Here is a 27,106-nt window from a genome sequence, read left to right on the forward strand (position 1 = left end):
ATAACTTTCAAGACCATGAAAATATTACCTTGAGCTCAATAAAAATATAAATGGGGAGATAATACACCAAGGCCACACTTGGAAATGATTTTTTTTTTTCTAATTGACACGGTGAGCAAACCCATAAATCATAATCATAGAAGTGAAAAAAAAATACTCTTATTTTCAAATGATGTATTAAACCCATGAACATATGAATTTCCAAGGTCATATAATAGTCAATAAAGGATATAATTGATACAAAACCTCAATGATGAAAACAAAATGCAAACCAAAAAAGCCATAGAAACTAATAGCACGACAAAAGGATCCATAAAGAACTGCAAGGGAAAATGGGATAGCAGAAGAATGACTGTGAGAGCTGAAGTATGAAAATCAGAATTATGTAGAAGATTGCTCCACAGGGGCTGGTGGAGCTTCCTTCTGGGGTAAATCTGTGGCAGCGTTATTGGTGGTGGCATCCTTTGGTTGTGATGCAGGTGCAGCTCCATTTGCTTTAGAAGCTGTTTCTTTTCCGTCTTTCCCATCTTTGGCGTCTTTAGCAGGTGCTGGAGGAGGGGGAATCATGTGAGCTGGTGGTGTGTGTTTCAGCTTCAACAATATCTGCCTCAACCTAGAAAGATCTGTGGGTTTCCCAGGCTTTGGGCCTTGGACAACTGTGATTGACGGCTTATTCTCCTGATCCTTTTTGCTTCTTTTCTTCTCAATGTTGGGAACTTCACGAGGAATGATCTCCCCAATGGCTTTCCAGTAATTTTTGTCAGCCTCTTTGTGGAATTTCTCTTGATTGGCCAAGTATAACTGCTCCACAAGCAAAGTTTATTTCTGAAATTAAAAGAACAGAAAAATGTATGTTGTGGAAAAAATATACATATATGTTGTGTGTAAACTTTACCTTTTCCCTTTCTTTGTTTTGAACCTTGTTGGTCTCAACATTAAGCTTTCTTTTCTCATAGAAAGCCACCTTATACTCCTCGGCTTCCTCGATAATTTTCAGTCTCATTTCTTTTTCCCTTTTCTCCTTCTCCTCAAGCTGGATGACATTTTGACTGCATAATGAATTCATTTTTGTTGACAACTGAGTTCAGCAAACGGGAAATAGATCTTAAATCTAGATTAATTGGCCAAAGATCATAATGCAAGCAAAAAACTAGTGCTACTACCATCAGGCTCGACTAATTTTGCCTCAAAAAAACCAAACAAATGGGATTTTTATTAATGGTCACGTTAACACTTTTTTATTAATAGCATAAATTTTATTCTAAATTTCATTCTCTTTTATGCACCATTTTGCATAAGGTGCAAAATAAAACACATTCAATGCTTCATATTTCTATCAAATTCAGGTTACTTATGACATATGATAGTAAACAGACAACAAAATAGGTTTGACATCATTAAGGAGCTATGGATGCAAGAATTTGGAAATGACAACAGGTTATGAAATAATTTATTTTTCAAACAGATAGGGGGGGAAAGAAAAAAGGACCCACTCCCCCAAATGTTGCCTATTAAATTAGAATCCCAATTTTTCCATTGGCTACTTGAAATTAAAGGAAAGCTTGAATTCTGAAGTTTGTGGATCAAAATATTATTAATTTATCTTTCTTCACTCTTCAGCTGATGGCAGGTGCTCAGTGCATGATGAACAGAGAGAAACTAATATCAGAAATACAGTGCAACATGCTACAGTTACAAAGAGAAAGGAACAATGTGAATGTAAAACTACACAAGGATCAAAATTCGTACATGATGGATGAGCATATATTATTCACATAACTAGAGTATGATCATCTCATCTCACTTCAACCATTCAACAAAGATAATCCTCCCACCACTTTAATTAATCCAAGAAAATGCGCACACAATACAGATCAACCAATTTGTTGAATCAGCTCTGACCCGAGTCCAAGCCACCATCCAACAACTATTTTTTTATGTCGCATTTTTATTCTCAAAACAAAACAGATCCAACTTCTACACTAGCAGTAAGGGAATTTGTGAATGCAAATCAAGTAACTATTTCAAGTGAAATTTGGATCAAACACAAGCACACAATTACAATATCACCTAAAATAATGAAAACGTTTTTTTTTTGTAATATAACAGCTCAAGTAACTATTACAAGTGAAACTGGATCAAACAAAGTTCAACAATTCGCTTCTTCCTATTCCTGATCCTAACAGTTTAGATCTAAGAAAATCCAATCAAGATCTGACAAATTCACAACAGTAAGAGATTCGAGAAAGAGAGAAACTCACCGGCGCCACTCCCGAAGAACGTAACCTTCCTCAGGCTCCATTTCTCCCGGCGGCGGAAGCACCGGTCCGTTGGAGACGAAAACGCCGTCGCCGTAGCCGTTTTCGGTTCCATTTCCATTCCCATTCTCGTGCACTTGCTCGAAGGGAGACTGGGAGTAAACTGGACCGGGATCGCTGAATCCGAAGATCTCCGGCGACGCCGCGGTGTCGGCGTAATCGACGGGGACGTCGTCGGAGGGGAAGGAGGAGAAGTCGGGGTAGCCAGAGAAGGTGTCGGCGGCGGCGGGGGCGGCGAAGTGGTCGTCGTCGACGGTGAAGGCGTCGAAGGTGGAAGCCATGACTATCTAAAGAAATTGGTACTTTCTTTTTCTCTGTTCCGCGGAACGCTATGAACGGAATAGAGAGAAAGCAATGAGACACACTATTGTTATTTCCTTGACTTTTTAAATACTTAACGGTGAAAAGAAAAAGAAACGAATAAAAAAATTGAAGAGGAAAAACAAAATACTTTTTGGGGTATATTTTTTATGGAACCTCATTTCATTACAAATAATTTTTATATTCGATATAAATATTAAGATACGATAAATGCATTTGTTGCAAAATACTTTTCCAATTTTAAGGGTTCTTTATAAATATCATTAGTATTTTTTTGTGTGATAATCAAAAATAAAATTACAATAACTCATCATTTTATTCAATCGACTGACCCATTGATAAATATTATTAGTATAAACTTGAAGAATAATAAATTATCTTGTAAAATAAATTTACTAATTTTCATAATAAAAATAAATAATATATAATATAACAAATTTATTAATTTTTATAATAATTGTTACAAACTATATTAGTTGAGATAAAATTGAAACCACCATACAATAACCATTGGCAGAGACATGCCACCAAAATTTTAATTTGAGCATAACTTTTAAAAGTATTGATAACAATTATGTAGTACAGTAATAATTAACCGCACCATGGCTCAAATAAATTATTATTCGTTTATCAAAAGTATATAATATTTTTAATTACTATATAGAATATTTTTATAAAAATGGTTTTTCTTTTTCATTATGGATACTTAACAGTCGAATTAATTTGGTTTCCTTGAGCATTTGACCAATTAACCTTGGTAAAAAATTATATTGAAATGAATAATTTTAGTAAAACCATTTTGCAAAATAAAAAAAAAAATCCATTCATTTTATTGATTTAAATGCATTTTAAGTCATTAAACCTTTTTTGCTTATTTTTATTCATTTATATTGCCATTTTTTATTTTTTATTTTAGCTCATATTCTTTGAAAGTCCTATAATTTATTTTTATTAAGAAATAAGTTTCTATTTTTTTAAGCAAAAAATAGTTTCTAATGTAAATACCAAAAACAATAATATACACATAAAAACAACGATCAACTCCAAGGCAGAAAGATATCATTATACTGGCTAAAATCAAATTTAATAAAAATGACAGAATTTAAAAATATTTGTAAACCTTTGTTATGTGTAGAACTTTAAAATGTAAAGAAAAATAACCAAAAATATTTATATCAAAACTTAGAATGCTTGAGATTGTCAATAATATTTATCGTGATGGATTTGTTACTATCAGTGCTTCATCCATAATTACCAATTCCAATCATATAAAGTTTAGTATCACAACAAAGTATTTGTTAAGATGCAAATAATGGAATGCAGTCAATGTTCAAGTCAAGCTATTTCTAAATGCTTAGAACACCATCACCTTCAATTCCAAACTCATCCCTCTTGGACCTTGTAGGACATTTGAGACCCCACTTTATATAGGATTGGTCATAGTTTGAGTTTCACATCATCTTATCTTGCATTAGACCATTTGTCACAAGTTCTTCTTCTGGGTAAATACCTTCAACAACCTTTTAGCATCAGCCCTTTTTCCTGGTGCAGAAAATTTTTAACTAATATACATGAGAGTGCTCTCAGATGGCACATGTCCTTTTTCACACATTTCTCTCAACAATATTTTTGCCTCATTCTGATATGACAGTTTAAGTAACCTGTCCATCTCTGGCTGACAGGACAATTTCCACCATCCACAAATTAGAACATCGTATGTTGAAGAATTAGGAATTCTTCCTCTTGTCAACATCTCGTTCAAAAGTTCTCTAGCTTGGCGCATCTTTCCTGCTTTTGCATAATCTTGAATAAGCACATTATAGGTACCTGTTGTGGGAATAAAACCTTTGGTTATCATTTCACAATAAAGTTTTATAGAATCCCGTTTATTTCCAACCCTACCATGGCCAGAAACCAATATGTTATAAGTAGTTGCATTTGGGACAAGTCCTCTTCCCCTCATCTCACTAACTAATTTATCTGCATCTCTCATCAAACCATCAGTTGAAAGACCTTCTAAAAGGGTATTGTAAGTAGTAATATTTGGAGAGATTCCATCCACCAACATCTGTGAATAAGTACTAAAAGCCTTATCCGCATGGCTGCTTGTACAATAACCACGAATAAGAGCATTATAAGTAACAATGTCAGCTGAAATTCCTTTTGTTGCCATTTCCCTGAGCACCACATTTGCTTTTTTAGTCATCCTTAATCTGCATAATACAGTGATTAGAGCGTTATACACCGTCTGGTTGAGCTTGAGGCCCATAGCCACAAGCTTCTTGTGAATTTGCAAAATTGCATCTGCTTTTCTACTCCTTGAATATGCTTTAAGAAGAAACTTGTGAATAGTTTGGTGTAGGAACATACCCCATAACCAGCATTTCACGCAAAACATCTATTGCTTTTTCAATTGCACCAGTTTTACTAAGCCCACCTATAAGAATGTTATAAGTGACCATATTTGGCATTACCCCATAGCTCTTCATCTCATTCAACAGATCCAAAGCATTTTCTGTTTTACCTTGTATGAAGTATGTGTTAATTACAGAGTTATATGTAACGCAATCTGGAGTCAGACCCAACTCTATCATTCTTGAAAACACAGATTTTGGTTCATATTTCCCCAGCCTCAAAAGCCCCTTAGTCAAAGCATTGTAGGCAACAACATCAAACTGCACGTCCTTCTCTGTTATTTCCTGTACTATAGAAAGAGCAGCTGACTCGTTTCCTTCTTTAAAGTAGCCATCCATTAGAGAAGAGTAGTTAAAAACATCTAGGTAGATACCCTTAGAGAGAATATCTTTAATTAATGGCTCAGCTTCCCTCATGCTTCCAAATCTTTTCAAGTTGTTCAATAAGATATCAAATATGATATTGTTTTCCTCCAATCCCCACGATTTCATTTCCTTATAGAAACCAGCAGCAGCCTCATGTTGACCTGCCCTATAATAGCCGTCAAGTAAAATAGCAAAAACAAAAGCATTTGGCATAATATTCATTTGGACCATTGTCCTTAACACATCAACTGCTTTGTTGAGCATTCCTTTTTTGGCATATCCATTTATAATAGAAGAAAAGGCAATAACATTTGGAAGAACATGTTCCTTCTCCATTTTTTGCAACGCTGACTCTGCAAATTCCACGTCTCCGAACTTACAATGACCATCAAGCAATGCCGTATAAGTGACACAGTTTGGGACAAGATTGAGCTTTAAAATACTTTGGAACATTGCCTCAGCCTATAAAGCACGGACACCCCAATCCCTTGCCGTGTCCGGTGTCCGACACGCGTCCGTGTCAGCGTCCGACACCGACACGACACCCGTACTACGTTCTATATTTTGGACATTATAGGTGTCCACGTGTCCGTGTCGATGCTTCATAGGCCTCAACCTCTTTATATTTCCCAACTTTGAAAAGTCCATCCATCATAGTTGTACACAAAACTAGATCAAAAGAAATGCCCCGAACAGCCATTTGGCTTTGATGATTAAAAGCTTCCATTACCCTCCCTGATTTTAATAATGCACTAATTGTTGGGAAAACTCGGACTTTCCTGCTTCGTGAAGTTTAAGATAGGCACTTAGTAATTAAAGATAGTAATGGGAGCACACAATTATAATTCTCCAATATGGAGATTATTCCACTATACAAAATGATAGTAGGGTTACAAGGACGTGCTTACAAAATTGACTCACTTTATGGAGGCTCACACTCAAGCTTGAGAATAGAGACTTTCCAAGCTATTTATCTTCTCTCTCAAAGAGGTTCTCTAACTTTCTAGCTTTCTCACTCTAAGAAGTGGATTCACTCTTGTCTTGGATGGTTAGGAATATATTTTTCTAGAAGGCTCTAGAATTTTCTAGAACCTCTCCAATTAAGGACGGATCCCAACAAATCTCCCCCTCCTTGACAGCAATCTTCAAACTTCTTTGTCGGTAGTATTTTTGTCATCATGTCTGACCAGTTCTCGTCTGTGTAAACCTTGTCAAGATGTACTTTTTTTTCCTCGAGGACATCTCAGATCCAATGATACCTTATGTCAATGTGGAGGGGAGTAAACACGAAATAGATTTACATCAGTGGATCACGAGCCACCACATAAGTGAACTTGATACCACACATTAACCCAAAAACCTTAAGACTCAGGTTTATGGATCTTCTCCTTACTTATATGGTGCTCCACTTTTTCACCCGATGTGGGATTTCACCTCACACTTGTAACCCAACACTAATAATTGTAGTGTATGAGACATGATTCGGATCTAAACCCATATTATGCATCTCTCTCGGCAACATTGCCGCTTCAGCTAATTTACCATGTCTGCAAAGCCCATAGAGAATAGAACTACAAGTAACCACATCAGGCATGATTCCACTCATAATCATTTGCTCATAAAGAGAAAAGGAATCATCAATTCCTCGGTGCTTACAGTACGCAGCAATTAATGTCGTCCACGTAACAACAGTTGGCTGCAAATCCCTTATCCCATCCCGAGTTTCAACTCTACACTCATTCAACAAACCAGATTCCCCATCCCTCCCAAATCCCAAAATCTCATTGACAACAGACTCCGCCTTCGCAAGATCCCCTCTCATACAAAAACCATTAACCAAAGTATTATAAGTAACGATATCAGGCTCCACACCATTCTTCCGACCATCCTCCACCAAATCCAACGCACGGCTCATCATCCCGGCTTCACAATACCCATCAACCAATGTGTTCAAACCTACAACATCTAATGGAACACCCCCACCAACCAAGTTCCCCATAATCCACTCAGCATATTGAACCAATCCAATTCGGCAATACCCCTTAGCAAGTATATTACAAGTAACCGAATCAAAACAAACATCCTTCTTAACCATCTCAGACAACAACCCAAAACCCTGATCAGCCAATCCACGCTTACAGAACCCCCTAACAACAGTATTATAAGTACATGATCAAAAACACTGTTCCTGAGATACCCTAAAGCCGAACCCAAGTCCCCAACTTTGCAAAACGAATGAACCAGCAAATTAACACTAAAAACATTAGGCACAACCCACAAAGGACCATCTCAGAATACAACACTTTTGCCTGAGAAACGAAGCCAGAGGCATTGAATTCGTACAAAAGGTCGTTCCAGAGGGGCAAGGAGGGAACGAGAGAGAGGGCACGCATGCGATAGAAAGTGTCGGAGGCAATACAGAACTTGCCACAGGTTAAGTAGAGGCGAATGAGGGTGCAGAAGAAGGAAGCGTAGAGATGGGTCTTCGTGGGAGGGATCAAAATCGAATCTTTTTGGATGTGGGAGGAGAATCTTCTTCTGATGGGTATCAAAGGGTGGAAGAAGGTTCTGGAAGAGGAGGAGGAGAAAATGAACACATGGGTCTTCTTGCTTTGGAGGTTCTTAAGGTACATCATTTCTGCGCTTAACACACAGCACAAAGCACAAAGAAGGAAGTTCAAGCATTCAGGGACATGGTGGTGGGGGTATCGATTGAAGTTTAGCTGCACACTGCTATGGCGTGGTGGAGTGGACTATGGGGGAAACGGAAGAGGAACAACAAAGAAGAGATTGTTACCGCGCTATGTTATTTTTATCCTTAATCCTCAATTTCCTACGTTTGGGCTTCATGACCAACGACAACGGCCCCGTGTGTACGAGGCTACATTTGGACATAATTTTGTTTGTTGAATTTCTTTTTAACAAATGATAACTATTGTGTTTAGTAGATTGGTTAAGAAATAAAAAAAATTATATTAAAATTCATATTTGTGACTTTTTTATGTTATTTTATAATTTCTACCCTAAAATATTTTATTCTTTTAGTTCTTTAACTAATATCTTAGATATTAGTTAGCAAGATGCTTTTTTTAAAAAACAATTTTCATCAAATTACAAATCTATCCTATGTATTGAATTAGTTGAATTTGATTCATAAGTGAGGTACACAAAAGTGCAGACTATATAGCTAGCCAAATGTTGGGGGAGTACATTTCCAACTTGCATAGTGTTCTGAGTGAGGTAATTGTGAAAACTGAAAAGGAGTTTATTATATGATAATGGAGCCCTAATAATTGAGGTTATGAAACATACATAAATTATAATGTCTAAGTAAGAGCTTTGGAGTGTTGATAATGTAATTGAAGGTACAGAGTGCATAACTTAGAAGTTGTGTAAGTTGGATGTCTAGGAATGAAAAAAAAATTGCATATATGCAGATAAAATTTGCAACTAATAATAAATTAGTATCTCCAAGGGATACTCACGTATAACAGGTATAAGTATTTATATTATCTGTTTGTTAATAGGGTGTGGTCGGAAATTGTTATATTCGTAACTGCGCGTGTATCTGTTACTCATTAAAATTAAAATACTTAAATGTTTTTTATATATTTTTTTATTTATATCGTGGAATATTATTTAATTTGGACTTATATTTTAGTGTAGTTTTTAAATTTGTTTATTTGGACTTATATTTAAAGTTTAGATAAAAAATTTGGAAATCGCAAAGTAAATTTCTTATTTATTCATTTTTTATTTTTAAATGATTATCCGTATATATTTTTAATTGTGTAGAATATTTGAATAATTTTTATTGAAGTATTAAACTTATTTTTTAAAAGAAAATTTCAGAATAAATAAATTTATAATAAAAGTGTTTTTAAAATTTTTTATTTTTTATCTTTAAAAATATTCACAAATATCTAAAAATTCACAGATAACCACACAAGTAACGGGCGGACACAGGACATGTATTTGTCCCACGTGTTGGGTAGCGGGTGACCACCACCCCTATCGGTTCTGTTGCCATTCCTATAAATGTCTAATCCAAGATGAATATCTATTTGAGTTGAACAATATCTTAGACTATTTTCTTCCATCACCATTCTTTTTTTCTTCTGTACCAGCAAATTTTTTACAATTCCATTCTTTTTATCATACGAATTTCCAATCTGTATGAACCTATACAGATTCCTAATCAACTGAATTAGATTAATTATATTATAAAATAATTAATATCTTTATATATAATACTAAAATTTTTAATATATATTTAATACACATATAGATTTATATAATAAATTTTGTAATAATTAATTTTGATCTAATAATTAATTTTTTTTACGTATATAAATTTCTATTAAACGTATGGTCATTGTATAGAACTGAACTTGAGAATGTCTCGGATTCTTTGTTGTTAGTTTTTAATGGGACTTGAGAAATTCTGCACCTTCTGAAATGGGATGAAATGTTCCTAAATTCTCACATTATTCAGTCAGAGGACTTGATCCAAGAAGCAGGGAGGTGATCTCAACCTGGCGATGTCTTTATTTAGCTCCAAGATTAAACCCTAATTCGAAGGATGCTTTAAGGATCACAAGTCAGGCCTAACTTGCAAGAGTTTTTTTTATTGGCCAACTCGAAATAACATTGGTTAAAAGAAGTCAAAATTACAACTAATTTCAAAATTTGTTATGCATGTATATGATTTTTTTTGGATAAGCACATGCATATGATTTTATCACAATGTTAATCCTTAATTTGTTAATCAAGGATCATAAGTTTATTTTATCTTTTAAAGAGAACCTCTCATTTAGGGGAGAGAAAAAAATAAAATAGAATATTTCCTCCTGAAAGTGACTCGATTCCTTATTTCTTATCTATTAGATAATTACATGTAATTTTTTAACTTTTGTTTCTTTTTTGAATTGACTTTATAAATGTATCGAGTTTCAGTCACTCATTACCATCACCTAAATATAAATTATTTATTCTGATAATATCATTCTTTATTATCCCATTCAGATAGGTGACACATCCCTAATTTTTTTTAGAAATGTTATTCATATAACTCATAAATTTATACATTTTTTTCTCTCCACCTCCATCACATCACTTATCACAAGTTATACTTTCCTCTCCTCTCTTTTCTTATTCTCTTTTGTTGTACAAATTATTGCAAAATTTGTTGTATAAATAACATTTCTCTTTTGAGAGAGATGCTTATTGCACCATAACTATCACCAGAAGACATGGGAACAAAATTCACAGATAATCACAATTGAAAAATGTATTACATCATGAGTGAGTTACAATACTATGCAAATTCACCAACCTCAAGACTCCGCAAATGGCAGTCTTCAGATGGGCAAATGGTGACAGAATTAGTGCAATAAAAAACTATAAGCCGGTTGGGTTAGTGAAAACCGACTTCCATGCATAAAAAAGAAAAGAAAACCTGTACTAAATCGTCATTGCACCATTAATTGAGTTGGAAAAACGTTGAATCAATTCTCAATTCCAATAAGGTTACTCTTGAGTATGCTGCATCATGTATATAAACCACAGAAATGCAAGTTAGCATTGGACTTGCCTCATCATCTTGCTTGTGAAACCGGTCTCATAGCATTTCCAGGATACAGACAACCGATACTGCATTGCTAGGGAGGACCAAGATGCGAGTATGTTACAACATTTTTGACCAGTACGGAAACCCCACTTCAATGAGGAACTCATATTGGTACAAAAAGTGGGTGTTCTATTTTGGCTGGGTGACAAGGTGACTGAGGCCAAGCACCCACTTAAATGGAAATGGTCCAACCCAAAAGCCATTCTCTGTATTGTTGAATCAGTACCATATACATATGCCCCAACAACAGTCATATCAGTGTGCGAGATTGAAAAGTTTGGTACTCTTTTCAAGGAATTGGTGGAGCATTCCTGGGATATCGAGCTGATGAGGGCATCCGCTGCATTGTTCGAGGGTATTCTTGCTTTAAACGCTTATTTGAAAATCCCTGATGGGGCCTGATTCACAAAAAAAAATGTGGTTAAGAAAAATAGTTATTAAAAGGGGGTAAGAAAACAAATGAATTTTATAAAACCAGCATATATCATTGTTAGAACCTAGGAACCAATTCTATCTGTATTTGCTTTGTCTACTTTTTTTAATATTGACCAAAAGCAGACAACATAGCTCGCACTGCACTATATATACTTCAATTTGAATAAAACCAATAGGGCTTCCCAAAATTCAAATGGGTGCAAACCACAACATTCCACATGCTAGATCAAGAAAGCAGAACAAGGAAGAGTAAAGACTAAAAGTCCATCCATTATTCAATAAAAACATGTAAAGAAAATTAAATATACGCAATCTGCTAATCAAAGTAATGGACCTGGGAGAGCTCTGCATTTTCTGAATGCTTTGGCCAAGCTTTGATCTTAGATTTCCAAGTGCCTTCTCGGCAGCCTAAAGAAAGAATGCATATTTAGTGCTCCAACGCCATATGTGAAGAAGTTAATCAAGTTAATGGAGTAAGACATATATTCATAATAATATTTCATAATTAAAGAAAACAACAGACCTGCATTTTAGCCTCATCCCATGTTAATCCAATGCCTTTACCAAAGATCTTGCCATCTATTTCGACCTAAAATAGAGATAACAAATTATTTTAGATACTGCCAGAGCTTAAAAAATGCCAGAAGATGAGTAAAACCAAAATGCCGGGATAAACAAAGCAACAAAAATCTATTATGGCAGAGAAAGCATCCTAGTCATAATTAGTTCCCTTTTACAGGGTAGTATGTAGTTAACAGAACCACTACCCTGTACACCTGAGCCCAGATTCCAGATGGTAAAAGAGAATTACCATTTAACACTCATCCATCAGCTTCCCTAATAATCATAAACCACATAAATATAAGTGAAAGTAACACTATTTCTGATATTTCACCCTAGAGACACCAAACTTCCCAAGACACAAAATATAGAGAAAAATCAAAGTAGCAATGAAAGGTCTCTCCTAATCTACATCTTGAAGGAACGAAGAACTAAAACACACAAATAAACAAGACAAAGTTTCGAAACAAAGTATAATCATTTTACAATGCAATGAAGCTAATGTTTTTAACCCAATAGGTTCACAGACCACTGAAACATTTTATTACAAACCTGTGCATGTACTTCATCTTTTTGAACTGAATTTGTTGACACTGGAGCAGGTGTAGATAGAAAATTGACACCAAGACCCTCCATCATGCACTAAATAAATTGAGGGCATTAGTTATAGCATATTAACAACACAAACACTGACAGAATTTAACAAAAAATATTTTTTTTGTTGGGGGGATAGGTTTGTCAATTTAAAAAATCTTACCAATTCTTTCAGGGCAGAGATCGAACCCATTGACCTCTTAGAGACATCTAACCTAGGATCTAAAGCTCTTGATGGAGATGCAGATGAAAATGAAGCTGAATCCTCTTTAGACAATGGTTGATTACCAAGAGAGCTGGCAATACCCATGTAACCATTGTCATTTACATTGGGAAACCCACTCACATCGCCATATGTGGAACCAGGCTCATCCTTGGCACTAGACAAATATATATCTACAAAAACATCCACAAAGGTCAAAATATATTTATTATGAATAAACTGTTTGAAGAAAACTAGAAAAGCAAAAAGATATTTGTTTAATCATTATTAGCTTTTCTTTTTATGATACTGGGATCTTGCAAGAGATTTTAGTTGGTTTAGGACCTGACTAAATTTGTCAATCAAATTATAATAATTTTTTATTCATATGTCTCAAAACCTAACCATTTCCCTTAACCAATTCCTTTCTTTCATCATAGCTAAATCGACTGTCCACACAATATCTTTTAGACCAACTCTCATAAAAAGCTTAATTGTTGGAGGGATGCCCAAGAATGGTTTTAACATTTCAAATCTCTAAAAATTCTCATCCAAAGGCCTTCCAAGACTGAAGCATGGACAATACATAGGCCTACTTTACCTTAAGCTGAATTTTAATTTGATAATAAACAACAGGCATCATGGCTCAAAGTTCTGACCACTCGGTTAAAGAGATTTTGATACCTTGTCAAAAGATCAACTCCCTTAAAAAGCTAAAGCTATAAGGAGGATGCCCAAAAATGGTTTTAGATCTCTAACAAGGTAATAGGTTGGTTACTTGGTTTAACAAGGCAGGCTATGCTTTTGATGTTTTGAACTTTTTTAAAATTAAACTACCATATGCATTTTTTGGAGGAGCCAAAAATTACAACAAAGGCAAAAAATATGTAGTCTAGATAATGCTATAGCAAGTCACAATTAAAAAAATTAGAATATCCTGCCTGCCAAATGTTCGATAGAATCCTTAGCAGCCTTATTTTGAGCTTCCTTCCTAGTCCTGCCAAATCCATGACCAATTTTTTTTCCAGAAAACCATGCCTACAAATAAAAATGACAATTATAAATTCTGATTAAATAGAATGGCAAACATATTTCAACAAGTGGCTTCATTCTACAGGAAGCAAGATGAAATCAGCTTTGAGCCTCTGACCTAAAGATCATATTAAATTTATAAATTTGTTTCCAGAAAAAACATCCATTCATCAAGGTACCCAACAACAATCGGTGAGTTACACCAGTTTGCAGGTCAAAATAAATTTTGTCCAGTTAATCCAGAATAGGGAAAAAAATAAATCACACATAGCAGATCCACCAATTCAAAAAGTGAGCATGTGCCAGCAAGAGAGAGAGAGAGAGATTTTATACCACTGAATGAAGATTAAACTAACTCTATATAACCCCAAATTCCTAGATAAAAATATAAAATGCAGAAATTCATGCAAACCTAATCAACAAGGAATCATAAAGTCAGTGCACAATGAAAGATACCTCCAAGGAGAACTTCAGTTCAGTGCTTGCAACCAAAGATGACATAAAGTCCACCTGTTCACATTAAAGCATAGAAACTTGAAACAGTGCACTGAGAAATTAAAATATCCAATGACGCCCCTCAATTTATTAGCAGATAAACATTTTTCTACTCACCTTAGTTCCACACTTCAGTGCAATTTCGTGCAATACTGCAACTGGAGTATCTGCATGCAATACAGAATGGCCAGATTCAGAGTCAAGATCCCTGTGGCTGGAAGATGACCTACTAAAGGGGATATCATCACCTACACAACGACCATGACATCATGTCATTGAAATGATAACACTAAAACAAATAGAACTGGAAATATATATTCAAAATCCTACAAAACAAAACAAAAACTAGACAAATAAAGCATGTTTGTTTCAAGTTTTGTAGAAATATTCCAAGAGCGGGAATATGACATTCCTATCCAAGGAAAACATGGGCATTATTAGATCCCAGGAAAGAAACATGTCATGTTTCACTTTCATTTTATTCCCATTGTAAAGGGTTAATAGATTACTTTCTTATGGGAAGTTATTCTGAAACCCACCCAACCATTAACTTCAACTCCCCTTTTCCTTCTACCACATTCTTTTTTTAACTAATCAAAATTTGCAAAAATTTTGGAACATTCAATGCTAGCCTAACATATTTTTTAATTTACCCAGTAATAACATGATGGGAACTGAGAATAACGGGCAGTTAAAGGCAGAAAGTAGGAGCAATTACATCTAAAATAGGTGTAATAATAACTGTCATTAGTAGTTATATCTATAACTACTATAATAACTATTTAATTAATTATAAAGGGAATAACCCCATTTGGTGTCGTCTTTCTTCTGGACATTTTTACCCTCAACTACTATAAACCACTACAGCATTTTATTTAACTTTTACATCTTTCAAAACAAGTTACACCCCACTACATATATAGATAACTTCAAAGTCCAGGCACGAAGTGCCTTTTTTGCACTAGTTATATATTATTTGAATAAGTTGAATGGTAACTATCATGTTGACAGTTTAGGGCAGAAAGTTAGGAGCAGTTACATATTATAAAATGTGTGTGTAATAGGGGATATATGTGTATTGTTTTCTAGTAACTTGGACAGAGAACTCTTCTGAGTAGGAGTCTATGACTCTGACACAGCACATTCTGCTGTATTTGGGTATTCTGTGTGTGATTTAATATTACTCTTTTCCAATATATCAATTGGTGTTCTATCATAACATTCCTATAGTGATCCTGGGAATGTAATCATATATCTTGAAACAAATAACACCTACCGGCATTCTCGGTCCGCATGGTAATTGTCGTAAGACAATCCCATAAGGACTGGGTTCAAATCTGGCCGGTATATCATTCAAAATCAAATCACTGAAACAAATAACATCTAATAAAGCATTTCCAAGTTTATATAATGTATTTTGAATAATTATGTCCAGTTAAAAAGTAAATGAATGAAGACAAAGGCAATTATCTCAATAGATATATTTATTATGAAGAAAAAGGATATATATTTGAGAAAAAGAAACAGATCTGTGAAACATTAATAAAAAAATGTCCACCTTAAAAATTAAATGGATGAAGACAAAGGCAATCATCTCAAGAGATATATTTATTATGAAGAAAAAGGATATATATGAGACAAAAAAAAATGAGCTGTGAAACATTAATGGAAAAAAAATGTAAGCAGCCAGAAAAATTAAAAAATACATATAATTCAAAGAACCAACTAAAATAAAAGTTGATTCCAACTAAATTACTTTCGAAGCACCAAATAACTGCAGCCAAACACTGTCAGTACATGAGAAGAGAATACTTGAGGAAGATACTAAAGCAAAACAACCAAACATGTAGCAGCAAGTTCTACAGCTTACCAGAAAAAGAACGATAACTAGAGAGCATATGATTTAGTCTGGGGCGATCATCTCTGTGATACATCTGCAAAGACATTATCTTAGTACAATTAATTCACTAAATACACCAAAAGTCTAATCCTCCAGTAAAACCTCAAATGATGGACCCAAACATTGTCATTACCTCCTTTGGTAATCTTTGGTGGCTGTCATGGAGAATTCTATCAGATGAAATAGAACTTTCAACCTTATTGAAAAAGGATGGATGATGAAGCCGGGGCTTTTCAATACCCAATGGACCAGAATCCACAGGAAATTCTTTAGGTACTACCCGGTTTAGTGGCTGTGAACCAATCTCCTCTTCTACAGGAAACCAAACCCCCCGTGATGATGGAACACGAGGAGCAGAGGCTTGCACAGGATGTCTAACAGGAAATGGAGGCTCAGCGGATGCATGATCCCTGGTATCTTGTCCATGTTGCAATATGAGAAGCCTACGCCTTGTATCTGGATCTAATTCTGATTCAGGTACTTCACCTTCTTCTCTAGCAGGAGAGCTATGCAAGCTAGGATCGGAAGGGGCAGCTTGACCCATTGGCTTTACTAGTGTAGCAGGTTGAGGGAACTGTACATGGGGAAATGGCATCATAGATGCTTGTGCTGTTGGAGGAGGAACTGAACCAGAAGGCACCATTGTGTACTGAAGAGAAGTGAGCCTGGGATCTAGATTAGCAGTTGTCACAGGGAAAGTTGAAGCTGCCGCTAGTGCATCCTAGCAGCAAGTACAATTACAAAAAAAAAAAAATAAGACAAACTTCATGTTTAATCATACATATATGACAGTTCTCACATTCATTCAGAGCTCAGGTTGATACCTTCAATTTTCTTTCTACCTCAGCATCTGCCATGCCATCAAACAAGAACGGATCTCTGTTTCCATTGGAAATAGAACCATCATCCTGAGTAGCAGAGCATAAACAGTCAAACACATATATTGCAAAAAATTAAATTATACAAATACAGCTTCAACTTCAACATGTTACATAGTATATGCCCAACTGATAAAAAGATATGTATGTTTATACATTGACATGCACTAACCTCTGAAACTAGATAATTGCTCACATCAGGAGGAGAAGGTACATCTTTGATATCATCTTCATATGCAATTTGAGGAATCTTTTGTAAAAGACCATCATCAAAATCCCTGTCACCAAATCAGAAGTCATAATCAGTTCAGGTCCAAGAATACAAATTAGTATTTAGCTTTATACTGATTGGAGATAAGTCAGCTGCTAAAAAAATCAACCTATAACTGTTAAACAGAGTTATCCCAAGGTAAGTAAGGAAAATCAGTGAATCTGTGCATCTTCCCCTTTCATTAAGGTTTACAAATAAAGGGTCAAAATTACTTTTATAAGGTTTAACACTAACTTACTTAAAGAAGCCACCCCTAACATTGCAAGCAACATTTCTTGCAACACACAGAACAGGGATAGTATTGCTTGCCTACAAGACAAACAGATTTAATCAGTTCATATTAGTGAAAAAAGGGCAAAATTGCATTCATCCAATTGAAAGTATTGGGCTTCCAACTATACAAGAAAGAAAATTTACTTCAGCTTGAGGAGCATAGTATGGAGCAAATGCAGGAACAACATGCACCCGAGGTTGATCCCTCTCATCCCACACTTTCAAGCGATCATCAATTACCAATGCCATCTTTGGATCACATGAACCATCTTGGAAGACATTGAACAATGACTTCTTCAAACCTGTATTATATTATTGAAACACCATCATATTATAAGTATGACAAGCAAACTAAACAGCAGCAGCAAAAACACAGGCATATGGTATGGTACAAAAATAAAGCATAGACTAGTTACATCTGCATATCAATCTCACATAAGTGAGTTTTAAAAATACAAGCTGTCCTCATTCTCACAGTTTTAATCTTTTAGGTCAAAAATTAATATACACCTGTCATTGGAAACAATACTAATAGAAAAACAACCATACAACTTACCAGACTTAACGCATACAATGCGACCTAATAGTTCTTTAGAATTTATCAAATTTGAATCTGGATCAAGAAGTCTCCACATTTCTAGTGCATAGTCCCTTTCAGCCATTGTGCAGACATAAACCTCAAAACGCTTGCGTCCTCTTGCAGTAAGGTAGCTCCGAAGATCTTCCCATGCAGGTCTCAACCTCACAAGAACACTCGTATCACGAATCTTGTCAAACACACAAATTTTTGTTAGATTAATGATTCTGACAAATCTATCTGCTAGTATATTTTACACAAAATAGATAAAACACAGCTTATCTATTTATGTCTACATCATCAAATTAAACATTTGGGCATAGGATAGTATATAATGCACTATAATTTGAAAATCACATTACTCTTGTCCAAAATTCAGAGTAAGGCAGAAGTCACATCAATGGCAATGGAAAAGTGTCTCAAGTGTTTACTTGAACCAGTAGAGAAATCAGTCTATGACTATAAATATCATTTTAAAACAGGACCAAATTACAGTAATAAATCTAGAAGAAATACAAAAACGCAACATGCAGCAGAAGATACAACTAACCAAGTGGATACAAAATTAAATACCTGTGGATTGATGCGTGTCAGAATAATGTTCTTATCCTGTAACCGGATCAGTGGCCGAACTATAGGCTGATGACTGTCTGATAATGCCGGAACAATCTCAGATTGAACTTTTATCACTCTCCCATTATCAACAACCTGATCATTTTCAGCATATTGCTTCAATATATTCTTGTCATCTAGGTAGCGCTTGACCTCCGCCTGCATACCAGAAATTCGCTGTGGATCTACCTCAGAGTTTATTTTTCTCTGGAGTGCATCAATTCTATCCTCAAATGATCGCATTGTGTTTGCTACAATGAGTGTTTCATCCAGATCAAACACTATACCCAAACATCTAAGATTTAGCATCACGAGACATGAATCGTAAAGTCCCAAGGTAACAATAAATCCCCAAAAGCATGGTCTATCATCATTCCGAGAATGCATTGCAACCAAATGTATTTCTTCCCCACCCAGTGGCATTACAGCAGTCTGCAAGGTCCAACATCACAACCATAGTTAAAATCCGACAAGAGAATTATATTACTGGTAGCCACATATAATCTATGAGAGAATCATGAATGGTCAATGCTAACACAAAAAAAAAAAAAAAATAGCCATCTTTAGTAAACCATGCATGGACATATTTGTAACTCTGTTCAAGGTATGGAAGACATTTGACTACACCTCTTACTACAATCAAAATATTCAATAAATTTTAAGATTCTTTCTCTTCAATTAAAACCCTAACAGCATATATACTATAGTTCACTATGATCACGTATTTCTCAATGTAACAACAAACTCCAGCAACAACTTCCATGAGATCAACAAGAAAGAGGAGTCTTTTATAAAAAATAGTCTCATGGAACATCATCACGTCATGAAACTCAGTTCAGTTTTTAATTAATGCCAAATACAGGGTGTGGGTGGTGTCTCTATTAAGTGTCCAATTTAGCCAGTTCCTTCACCATCTGGGTTCAAAACAGCAGATTAGTTAAGTTCAGGCAAATTATTACAAAAATCCAGACAAGTCATAATTGGGTTATCCAAAAGATTTTCCAGTGCAGTAGTCCTCTGAGATTATTAAGTCAGATTAAGTCCAGAGAGTCAAATTGCCATGGAATGGAATATAGTGCTTTAGTAGTTCAAATTTTTATTGTGCCTTCTTTTCATTCATTCATTCATTAATTTTTATTTAAAGTGTTGTGTTTACTATATACCTTGTTCTCTCTGATACACAAGGAGTGCAATTGAAAGAGGCCGTCCTGCTGCTGAGTCTTTGACTCCATTTTGAAGCAAACACCACATGAGGTAACAGTGTGAAGCACAGCAAGTGGGGGACATCTCTCACTAGGTTGCGAGAAGTGGCTTATTCTGATTTCCTTCACATGGAAGTTCTTGTTGTAGTTCTTGTTGTTGTTGTTGTTGTTCTCTTCTGGGTATACATCTACCTCACCCACCACCACCTCCCCCTGGTACACCACCGATTTATACATTCTTTTCTTTTTTTGTTCCCTTCAAATCAAATCACAACAACACACAAAAAAAGGTCTTTGGAATTTCGTCAAGATTCCGTGTAAGTAAGGGAAAAAGTATTCATCATCATCATCATCATCATGGCCGTGTCAACAATATCAACAACAACGCTTTAAAGATTCATCTGATTTTTGCATTACCAGCGAGGGAACGTATATATAAAAAATATAAAAAATGAAAAATAAATTAGGGCGTTTTGTTTCAGAGGAAAAAGTTTTAGATCCGTGATTGAAGGTGATCGTAGGGTTTGTGTGGGATCGTGAATCTCCGACGCGGTGGCGGCCGGAGGAAGGTGTTTTTTGCGAGTGAGAAAAATGCGATAGTTTCGGTAGTAGCTAGGGTTTGATTATGGATGGGTGTGCGCGTGGAAGATGATGGATGATGATCACAAGGGGAAACCCTAGATCCGGAAAACGAAAGGTCAAAAACTGTACTCGGTTCCTAATGCGTAAGCCACTGCCAATAAATAACACAAGAAATTAAAAAATTCACTAATATAAGCTCTCTTTTTTTATGAAAGATTTTTTTTTTCAAATTTGATAAATAATTAATGGGAAATAAAATAATACTACTGTATATATATCATTTTCTTTGATTTGGCCTTTTGACTCGATATGTAATAATAATAATAATAATAATTCATCGATAACAATATATAATATATAAAGACGATACTAAAGTTTGATTTTGGGGTACACATTTTGCTAAACGTATTTGCCCCTCAACCAACCCCTTCAATCCCTGGTAACAATATATAATTTTTTATTTTGGCAGTAACCAACTTTTTTAAAAGTTTGTTACTTTTTGAAAATTTTAAAATATATCAATTAACAATGAATCAATCTTTTAAAAATAGTGTACACTCTAAACGTCATATTGTTTTTCATTGGGTTTTATTTTCCCACAGACTGAACATAGGTGTGGTGAGGGTCCAAGGGATGCTTGACAATACAATTTTTTTGTTACTATGTAGTGGTATGACGGTCGTTCTCCCATTTTTATTTAATATTGTTCTTATTTATTTTTTAACCCTCTTGATATGGTTAGAAGGTGCACACATTAAAATTGATTTAGTAAAAAAGGAGAGACAAACAATCCGACACTTTACAATTAGTTTTATCGCTTCATATTAACTGTTTTGACATTTTAGAAAAATTAATGAACTGATAAATTTTTTTTATTTCTCTTCTATCGAATAAAATAACTTGGAGCAAAAAAAATAGAGAATAAGAAAATATAAATATAACAATTTAACGAGAATAAAAATTGTGTTTGTTCTTTACAAGAAGAATATGGGAAGAATAGTCTATTCATAGATATAAGATTTATAAAATATAAATAATAATAATAATAATAATAAAATATCATAAAAGATAATGAAATAGATATAAACAATCACAAATTAAAAATGTATATAATTAAAATCTTATTAGGAAAAGATACGTGGGATAAAAATATGGTAAAAGAAAAAAAAAGTACATAATTCTTTAATTCATTATTGTTTGTCTCATTACCTAATGAGACTAGATCATGGTGAAGGAAAAAAAAGAATGCATAATATATTTATTTATTTCCTTTATGCATACATAAATCTTTTAGATGATAAAGTTTAATTTAGTGAGCCAATTGCTCAAAAGTTTTCCTTGGTGGTGACTTTGTAAATAAATATGTTACATTCTCACATGAAGGAACTTGATGAATATTTATATCATCATTTTTTTTGGAGATCATGAGTGATTTTTTTTATAAAATATGTTTTGTTGTATTTCCTTTAATGTATGATTCTTTTAGTTGAGCAATACAAACAACTTTGTTTTCACTTGATATTCGATGTCATTTTTTCTTATGTAAAGCTAAACTTTTCACATGATTAGAAGTTGTACCTATTTTGGCTTGTTTCACATGTTGTCATGGAATTATTGTATCACCACATGTAAACAAATATCCTATTTGTGACGTGTCATTATAGGGATCCAACAAAAAATATGTAAAATAACAAACTATGTGCTTGATTTTATCCCAATGCCTCTGTGATATATATGTCAGGTTGTGTATACATGGTAAGATACATTAAAACTTTAATAGCACTAAAACATGATACTTTAGGAACAATAATTCTTCATTTTCCTAAGATCTAAAAGGGTTGTTGTTTAAATCTAGAGACCTTACAATTATTGAAGTGTACACTAAAGGAGATTTGCTCATATAAAACCTTTTAAGTACCTTTATCATATAAGCTTCTTGTTACACAATTTATTCTTTAAGTATTCAATTTTGCAAACAAAACTTTATGCTCCATAGGTTCTTCAATCAAATTCTTTCTTTAATCAATCTACATATAGCTTTTAGAAGTCATTTATGAGTTTTGATAATACATGTCAGTTTCATAAATAACAATTACGTCAATTTCATTTTCATATTTTCATAAAAATACATGCAAATGAGATCATTTTTCTATCCTTTTTTTGTCAAATATTCACTAAGATGACAAAATCCTCTTGGGAGTTTCACATCACCTAGATTGTTTTCAAGGTCATATCAACAAGACAACTTAGGCATTTGTCTTGAGCCTTCTAACAGAAAAGTTAATAATACCCTAGACATTCATTGAGTGGCACACAATCACAACACAAATAGTTAAGTAAATTGATGGTATCATTGTAAATACTTAAATGGTGTAAATGAGATTGCAACAATTAATTATTAAAAATTCATGTACCCAAGTCTGCCTAGATCAATGGCTATTAAACTTTTCAAGTTACTTTTTTAATGATGCATTATAAACATTTTAACGATGAAGTTAAAAAATGATATTAACTTGTAATCAATCATTCTTATAAAAAAAACTTGTAATTATTTATAAGATTTTAATTGAAAAAAAAATGTTAATTTGATGATTGTCTATATCTAGTATTTTATCATTTATTATTTTCCTATTAAAATTACAATTTATCATTTATAATGAAAGAATATATTAACATGCATTTTTTCCTATATATACACATTATAAAAAATAATATTTTTACTTGATTCCCTCCATTGTTTGTTTATCTTTTCTCTAATTTTTTTCTCATCTTTCTATGACTTTTTCAAGACTTAAAGTTTAAGTGATTTGTCAATTGGATAATTGATATATATATATATATCAAACTGATGCAATAGAAAAACTTGTAATTCTCCATTTCCAAGTTATATTGTTTCATCACTTTTTCTTATCAAATATTATTAACAATACTTATAATGGTTGCTATCACCAAAAGAAGTTTTTCAAAATTAAAATTGTTTAAATCCTATCTAAGATCAAGGTTCACAAAAGGTTCAAGTTTAATTGACTAAGTGATGAGAATCCTAAAACTACCCAAATACAGGGACCTATGACCAGGAGTAGGACCAAACAATCAATGGATACCCTCTAACAAATGGTATCAGTCATACTTAATAAGGCCCAAGTGGAGAAGAATGAATGCCCAGAGACAATGGTACTACCAAGAATTTTAATTGTTTTAGACAATGGCACTACCAAGAATTTTAATTGTTGCTGAAGGCCTAAACTAATTTGAAGGCACATGCCAAATATTTTTTTTATTTCTATTTTTTCCTTGTCATTTTGGCCCAAACTAATTTGAAGGTCCATGCCATTTCTTTTCTAATTTTAATTTTTAATTTTAAATTAAATAAAATTGGTGTCTTTCCAGCTGCACCTCAAATACACTATATATATATATATATATATATATATATATATATATATATATATATATATATATATATATATATATATATATATTGAACTCGTTTTCAATAAAGGGGACTTTTGGCATTTGACAAAATTTTGTGAGAATTTCTCTTTAAGTTCCTCACTGAACCAATCTTAGACTTATCAAGGTAATCATTGTGGCGTCTATCCTGACTTATATTTTCTCTCTGGAAGTGACGTCATCCAAACTCTATGGCCTGTATCAAGCGATACACTCCTAGTAAGGATCACATCATCTGGTATCAGAGCTTCGTCTCTTGATACAGGTTCTATCCTATCCAATTCTTTTTCTTTATAATTTGTCTCAGGTTCGTGTTTTGTTCTGTTATTTGCATTTTTTGTTCGCATGTTTGTTTGCGTTCTTGTTTCGATCTTGATTCAATCTTGTTTCGTTGTTGCTTCATTCTGTTTCAAAATTCTGTTTCAATTTTGTTCCAATTATGATTCAAATTTTGCTTCAAATTCTGTTTGGGGACAATTTGGCTTGTTGGAAGAATTCATGGGTTTAAAGTTTAGTAGGCTCTGGAATTGTTTATTTGCCTATTTGCCTGTTGAACGAATTGCCTAATTGCTTATTGAATTTGGACAAATGGAATTGGTTGATTGAAGAACGGTCTATTATCCTAGACGAATTTTGAAAAAGAAAGCATTATAAAAAAAAAGTTGCAGAAAGTTAAAAAAAAAAAGTGGGTGTTTAACCTTTGAACACAGATTTAAGGCAGTTAGAGGTGTTTCTTTTGGCAAAAATATATTATCCAAATCTGTTATTCAAATCTGATATCCAAATCTGTTATCGAAATCTATTACTGAAATCTTTTAATAAAATCTATTAGAGTATGTGATAATTAAGTTGTCTTTCCTGCTGTATTACCTTGTGCGTCCTATTTGATTCATCCAATAACTTAAGAGGGAGTGAGTGATAAAAGGAAAGAGTGACAAACATCACACAAAAACCTATATTGCGAGCATCAAACACGAGTGTGCTTCCATCAAAGAGAGAAACATGTGAGTAGAGTGTGGTGAGGTCCTGAAACCTTTGTTTAAATTACTAAATTTTTTTTTTGTTCCTTAATTATGGAAGGAACTAGTGACAGTGGTGGTGAATATCATCAACTGGACGAATCTCAACATTTGTTACTGGACGTGATGACTACACAGATGCAACGTTTGTTGAACCGTAACATTGAAGAGTTCTATGGATGAATTGAAGGATTGGAGAACCAACTGAATCAGAATGTTGGGAGACTTTATGGTGGGAACATAGGGGGAAATGATAGACCCGGGCAAAACAGAATGGAGGGACAGAACAAAATTGAAGGAGTAAAACTCAATGTACCTCATTTCAAAGGCAGGAGTGACCCAGACGCCTACCTTGACTGGGAGATGAAGATTGAACATGTATTCTCCTGCAATGATTATACTGAAGAGTAGAAGGTGAAGTTAGAAATAGCTAAATTCTTAGACTATGCCCTTGTTTGGTAGAATAAAAATCAAAGAGAGATGATGAGAGAGGAAGGGCGGGAGATAGATACATGAACTAAGATGAGAATGGTTATGCGAAAGAGGTATGTTCCTACTAGTTATAGTAGAATCATGCGACAGAAACTCCAGAGGCTGTCTCAGGGAAGTCTGACTATGGAGGAGTACTACAAAGAGATGGAGATGTCACTAGTGAGGGCAAACATTGAAGAGGAAATTGAGGACACAATGACTCATTTTCTAAGTGGCCTAAATCATGACATTAGAGATGTTGTTGAATTACAAAAGTACGTGGAATTTGATGACTTGCTACATAAGGCAGTCTGGGTTGAACAACAACTAAAGAGGAAAAATGCAGCAAGAAGAAACTCATCCACCACTTTCAACCAGAACTGGACCAACAAATCCAAGAAGGAGGGAAGCAACTCATCCAGTCCATCAACACAATTTCCAAATGGAAAGTCAGCAGCGTCCAGTGCTGGAACCAAACATCATAATTTTGCCTCATCATCCAAGACTGGTACCAGAAACATAAAATGCTTCAAATGCTTAGGCAGAGAACATATTGCTTTTGAATGTCCAACCAGGAGGACCATGATCATCAAGGTAAATGAAGAAATCACCAGTGAATCTGAAACCAGTGAAGAAGAAGTGAAAGAAAAGCTTGAGGAAGAAGCTATGCAGGGTGATATGCCAATGGTGAGAAGGTTGTTTGGGAGTCAGATGTAGCCACTAGATGACATCCAAAGAGAAAATATTTTCCACACCAGGTGTACAGTTAATGGTAAGCTTTGCTCTTTAATTGTTGATGAAGGAAGTTGTACCAATGTTGCAAGTTCCAGGTTAGTGTCCAAACTGAATTTGGATACTAAGCCCCACCCTAGGCCATACAAACTTCAGTGGCTTAGTGAAGATGAAGAGGTAAAAGTGATTCAGTAGGTTGAGGTGTGTCTCACCATTAGAAGATACAATGATAGGGTGTTGTGTGATGTGGTCCCAATAGAGGTGACCTATGTACTACTAGGAAGACCATGACAATATGACACCAAAGCAGTGCATAATGGCTTCACTAACAAGATTTCTTTCCAGCACCATGACCAAAAAATTATTCTTAAACCTCTATCCCTTGGAGAAGTGTGTGATGACCAAATCAGAGTGAGAGAAAAGAAAGAACAAGAAAAAGGAAAGAGTGAAGCACCAAATAGGAAGAAGAAAAAGAAGAGTGATACACGTGAGGGAAATAGTGATACACATGAGAGAAAAAGTGGTACACATGAGAGAAAATTTAATTGTTTAGTAAAGGTGAGTGAAGTGAGGAAAATGTTACTTGCTTATGTGCCACTATATCTACTGTACTGCAAAAACAACAAAGTTTCTACTGATAATTCTAATGAATTAACTTTTTATGCTTCTTCTAGTGTTGAACTCTTATTACAGGAATTTAAATATGTCTTTCCCAAGGAGATTCCTCATGGATTGCCACCTTCAAGAGGCATAAAGCATCAAATTGACC

General features: G+C 34.3%; 2 protein-coding genes and 1 pseudogene across 2 annotated transcripts; all 3 read right to left on the minus strand.

Annotated features, from left to right (window-relative positions):
• Positions 1-143: 143 nt before the first annotated feature.
• Positions 144-2,686, minus strand: LOC100788673 (clathrin light chain 1). The gene is made up of 3 exons (XM_003542714.5): positions 2,262-2,686; positions 896-1,049; positions 144-801 (listed from the first exon to the last, which is right to left on the minus strand). Exons 1-3 carry the CDS (start codon positions 2,597-2,599, stop codon positions 382-384), a joined length of 912 nt encoding a protein of 303 aa, XP_003542762.1. The 5' UTR covers positions 2,600-2,686; the 3' UTR covers positions 144-381.
• A 1,010-nt stretch (positions 2,687-3,696) lies between these two features.
• On the minus strand, positions 3,697-8,378 carry LOC100794469 (pentatricopeptide repeat-containing protein At5g14770, mitochondrial-like; annotated as a pseudogene).
• Positions 8,379-10,674: 2,296 nt separating this feature from the next.
• Positions 10,675-20,809, minus strand: LOC100789209 (RNA polymerase II C-terminal domain phosphatase-like 1). Its single transcript, XM_003542715.4, has 17 exons — positions 20,042-20,809; positions 18,840-19,310; positions 18,246-18,456; positions 17,834-17,991; positions 17,655-17,725; positions 17,318-17,423; positions 17,092-17,175; positions 16,401-16,988; positions 16,238-16,301; positions 14,485-14,615; positions 14,329-14,382; positions 13,782-13,878; positions 12,802-13,034; positions 12,597-12,686; positions 12,007-12,072; positions 11,818-11,891; positions 10,675-11,446 (listed from the first exon to the last, which is right to left on the minus strand). Exons 1-17 carry the CDS (start codon positions 20,315-20,317, stop codon positions 11,338-11,340), a joined length of 2,883 nt encoding a protein of 960 aa, XP_003542763.1. The 5' UTR covers positions 20,318-20,809; the 3' UTR covers positions 10,675-11,337.
• Between the last annotated feature and the right edge of the window lie 6,297 nt (positions 20,810-27,106).

This window comes from Glycine max, chromosome 13 (assembly GCF_000004515.6).
Source record: "Glycine max cultivar Williams 82 chromosome 13, Glycine_max_v4.0, whole genome shotgun sequence".
In the NCBI taxonomy this organism is placed as follows: domain Eukaryota; kingdom Viridiplantae; phylum Streptophyta; class Magnoliopsida; order Fabales; family Fabaceae; genus Glycine; species Glycine max.

Excerpts from the sequence above, each read along its gene's own strand:
- LOC100788673 (XM_003542714.5), bottom strand. The coding sequence starts at position 2,599 with ATGGCTTCCACCTTCGACGCCTTCACCGTCGACGACGACCACTTCGCC. Across the intron at positions 1,050-2,261 it reads GTTCTTCGGGAGTGGCGCCG|TCAAAATGTCATCCAGCTTG; the intron begins GTGAGTTTCTCT and ends TTCATTATGCAG. Across the intron at positions 802-895 it reads AAAACAAAGAAAGGGAAAAG|TTATACTTGGCCAATCAAGA; the intron begins GTAAAGTTTACA and ends CTTGTGGAGCAG.
- LOC100789209 (XM_003542715.4), bottom strand. The coding sequence starts at position 20,317 with ATGTATAAATCGGTGGTGTACCAGGGGGAGGTGGTGGTGGGTGAGGTA. Across the intron at positions 17,992-18,245 it reads CATTGTATGCGTTAAGTCTG|GTTTGAAGAAGTCATTGTTC; the intron begins GTAAGTTGTATG and ends AATATAATACAG. Across the intron at positions 11,892-12,006 it reads GGGATGAGGCTAAAATGCAG|GCTGCCGAGAAGGCACTTGG; the intron begins GTCTGTTGTTTT and ends TTCTTTCTTTAG.